This window comes from Cucumis melo, chromosome 11 (genome assembly GCF_025177605.1).
Source record: "Cucumis melo cultivar AY chromosome 11, USDA_Cmelo_AY_1.0, whole genome shotgun sequence".
In the NCBI taxonomy this organism is placed as follows: domain Eukaryota; kingdom Viridiplantae; phylum Streptophyta; class Magnoliopsida; order Cucurbitales; family Cucurbitaceae; genus Cucumis; species Cucumis melo.
In genome coordinates this window covers 24,824,776-24,828,221 of record NC_066867.1, presented here as the reverse complement: position 1 = coordinate 24,828,221, position 3,446 = coordinate 24,824,776, and the positions used below count along the sequence as shown (strand labels likewise).

General features: G+C 28.1%; 1 protein-coding gene across 1 annotated transcript; it reads left to right on the top strand.

Moving 5' to 3' along the window:
* The first annotated feature begins 303 nt into the window (after positions 1 to 303).
* On the top strand, positions 304 to 1,522 carry LOC103496294 (uncharacterized). The gene is made up of 2 exons (XM_008458084.3): positions 304 to 605; positions 760 to 1,522. The coding sequence occupies exons 1-2, from the start codon at positions 390 to 392 to the stop codon at positions 1,288 to 1,290; spliced, it is 747 nt and encodes a 248-aa protein (XP_008456306.2). The 5' UTR covers positions 304 to 389; the 3' UTR covers positions 1,291 to 1,522.
* Positions 1,523 to 3,446: the final 1,924 nt, after the last annotated feature.

Genomic DNA, 3,446 nt, shown 5'->3' with positions numbered 1-3,446 from the left:
TTCAGTCAAATACTGACAAAAATATTATTAATTAATTTGGAAGTGAAAACTAATTTAATTATTGTTTTATTCATCGAAACAAATTTTATAAATTTCATAACCTACAAACAAAAATAATTATAGGTATATTTTATCCATATTTCCATAAAATTAAAATCCGAAGGTCAGTAGTAGCATTCATATTTTAATATTGGACTTTTTTTTTTGAAGATAATATTGGAGTTAAATAACAAATTTAAGTTTTGAAATTTGTTTTATAAAATTAAATTTATATAACGGCCTCATAATTTTCTACCATATATAGAGACCTCTCTCACCCATTGTACAAGAAAACCGACAGTCCCATCCTCTCTCTCTCTCTCTCTCTCCTTTCTCTCCCTTCCCCTCTAATGGCAGCCGAAGTGAGCTCGCTCGTGCGAGTTCTTACGACTTACAACAAAGAAGACCGTCATCTGACGGCCGGAAACGAATCCACCGCCGAGAAATTAGCGCCTCTGATCACCCGAGACTTACTCAACGGCGGCTATTCCAAATTTACAGAGTCCCAAGAATTGGACCTCGACCTCCATGTCCCTTCTGGCTGGGAAAGACGACTCGATTTGAAGGTACCCATTTTCTCTTCTTTCAGTTTCCCTCTAAATTTTTCATTAATCAAAACCCCATTTACAAATTTCCTTTCTTTGTTTTTTTGTGTGTATTTTTAGCTTTAAATGAAACAGAGGATATTTATTAATTGATTGAATGTTTGAATTGTTTTAGTCAGGGAAAATGTTTATTCAAAGATGCAATGTTCAAGATTTCAACAATAACAATCAAACAGTGCCAAAGCTTCAAGATTTGAATTTTCCACCGTCGCCCAATTACTCTAAATTTCAATTGACGAATCATTTGGTCGATGAAACCAGCTTGGATTTGAAATTGGTTTCGTCATTATCCTCGTCGCCTTCGTCGTCGTCACCGAGGAGTAATTATCAGAGCGTTTGTACTTTGGATAAGGTCAAATCGGCGCTCGAACGGGCCGAGAGGAATCCCATCAGAAAACGGTCGTCGTTATGGAAATCGTCGCCATCCCCATCGTATTCGTCGTCGTCGTCATCAGCAGCGGCGGATAAAGAGTTTCGAGAAGAAGAAAAGTTGAAAAGTTCGTCGTCGCCCATCGCCGCCGGGTGCCCTGGATGTTTGTCGTATGTGTTGGTGATGAAGAACAATCCGACGTGTCCACGGTGTAGCTCCATCGTGCCGTTACCGGCGGCGAAAAAACCTCGGATTGATCTGAACATTTCGATTTGATTTCAAAGAGATGGAAAATTATTGTGATTGTAGATGAAGGGACAGGAATTATGATCTTCGAAAAATAGTTTTTCTTTTTTGTAGTTGTACTTAGAAACTATATGTAAAAAAGAAAATGCAAAAGGGAAGGTTGAGATTTCAATTCTTAGCAAGATTTCTTATGTGATAATTTCATCTCAATTAAGAATAGAATTACAAAATGAGTGATCAAAACTCGAACCTATTTGATTCATTTTATTCTCTCTCTATTAAGACTAATTTGATCAAAATGTTTTCATTTTATTTTAAAATATAGTTGTATTATCTATTCAATGAAAGTTTGTATATCAATTAAAACAAGAAAATTCGTCATTAATATTTAAGAAGGAAGATTTAATTATATCCTCTAAATTTTTAAATTTGTTGCTTAGGAAAATTTAATTGTAAAATTTTGTGTATCTGTCGATACATATTTATGACTTCCATTATCAATATTCGTTTCTTACCTTTTAAGTAAAATAAAAAATATATTCTTACGAAAAAAGAAAAAAAAGGCAAATATATATACAAAACAAAGAATTTAATTCTTCCTATATTAATTTGAAGATAAAGATATAGAGTGCATTAGTTTAGTCAAGTCACCAACTGTACTATTGTAGTTGGTAATTAGATACCTTGTAAAATAATTAAGATAGGACATAATTGAATGGTATGATTTTAAAATATCGTCCTAATGTTATTAATGTTTTCTTATAAAGTTATATGATAGATATAAAATTGGGTAGATTTTAAAGCTAAATAGTTTAATTTCTGAATGTGTTGTGAAGAAATAATAATAATAATAATAATAATTGAAGAGAGAATAAGGATAAGGAAGAGTAAGGTTGGTATATATAAATGCAGAGTGTAATGTTTGTGGTCAAATAGGGTTGGGGTCAATAAATATCAAATGGAGTTTTATTGATCATCCTTCATCATAGAAATATTTAGTTTTTTTTTTAATTTAAATAAATAATAATAATAATAATAATAATAATAATAATGATAATAAAACTATATTAGTTCTTAGTACAATCCAAAAGACACTGTCAAGTCAATCACTCCCTCACACATGTATCTCTTCATTTTTCTATATCATTATTATTTTATCATTTTAAATAATCTATGAAATACTTACATTCAAATATCATCCTTATATAATTTTTATTCATCATCCTTCATCATAAAAATATTTGTGTAAGGTCTAAAATTTTGTTTAAGTAGTTAAAAAAATAATAATTAACTTCCATGTAAAGAAAATATAATAGATAAATATGTTCTCAAACTTTATACTAAAAATCAAATATAGAATACTTTTTTTAGAACAATAAAATAGTAATAGGACATGAATTTAAGATTTATTAGAAGTACGATTATTCACTACGACTTGAAAAATTTTAATGATAAGAATTAAAATGGTTGTTTAATTTAATAATCAATAAGTTTTATAATTTTGAAAAATTAGGTTTAATAGTTACCCTTATACATAAAAGGTTAGAAATTATTCAATAACTTAGATTAGATTGTTTGTTCCATAAACTTCTAAACTTGGAAAAGAATCTAATAGATTTTAATCAAACTTTTTTATTTTGCTTTGAAATAATCTAAAATTAAAAAAAATTATAAAATGGAGTTCGGTTGGACAACAAAATAATCCTATGAATTTTTATTAGACATAGTCATAAAATTTAGATATTAAACTTGAAAATAAATTGTATTTAACGCCATTAATAACTTAGCTAACAAATACCAAAAAAAAAAAAAAAAAATAGCCATTAATTCAAATGTTTAATTAAGATATAAAAAGTTCCAATTCGAAAAATTTAAAAAAATAATAATAAACACAATATTAGAAAAACTAAAAATTCATAACAAAGCATCGTCATCATTTGATATTACTTAAGCTGTGATTAAATTAAAGAAAAGTAATTAATTAAATAGGTTGAGAGGAAGAACCTACTTTATATATAGACAATCAATCAAGGTAACAAATAAGAATCATGACCTACATATATCACATGATTCTATGAAAAAAAAAAGATATTGATTAATAAACATATTAAAGTTGAAAAACAAAAAAGTTATTAAAAGCAAGAAAAAAAAGGGAGATAATAATAAATGGGGAATAATAATGATGA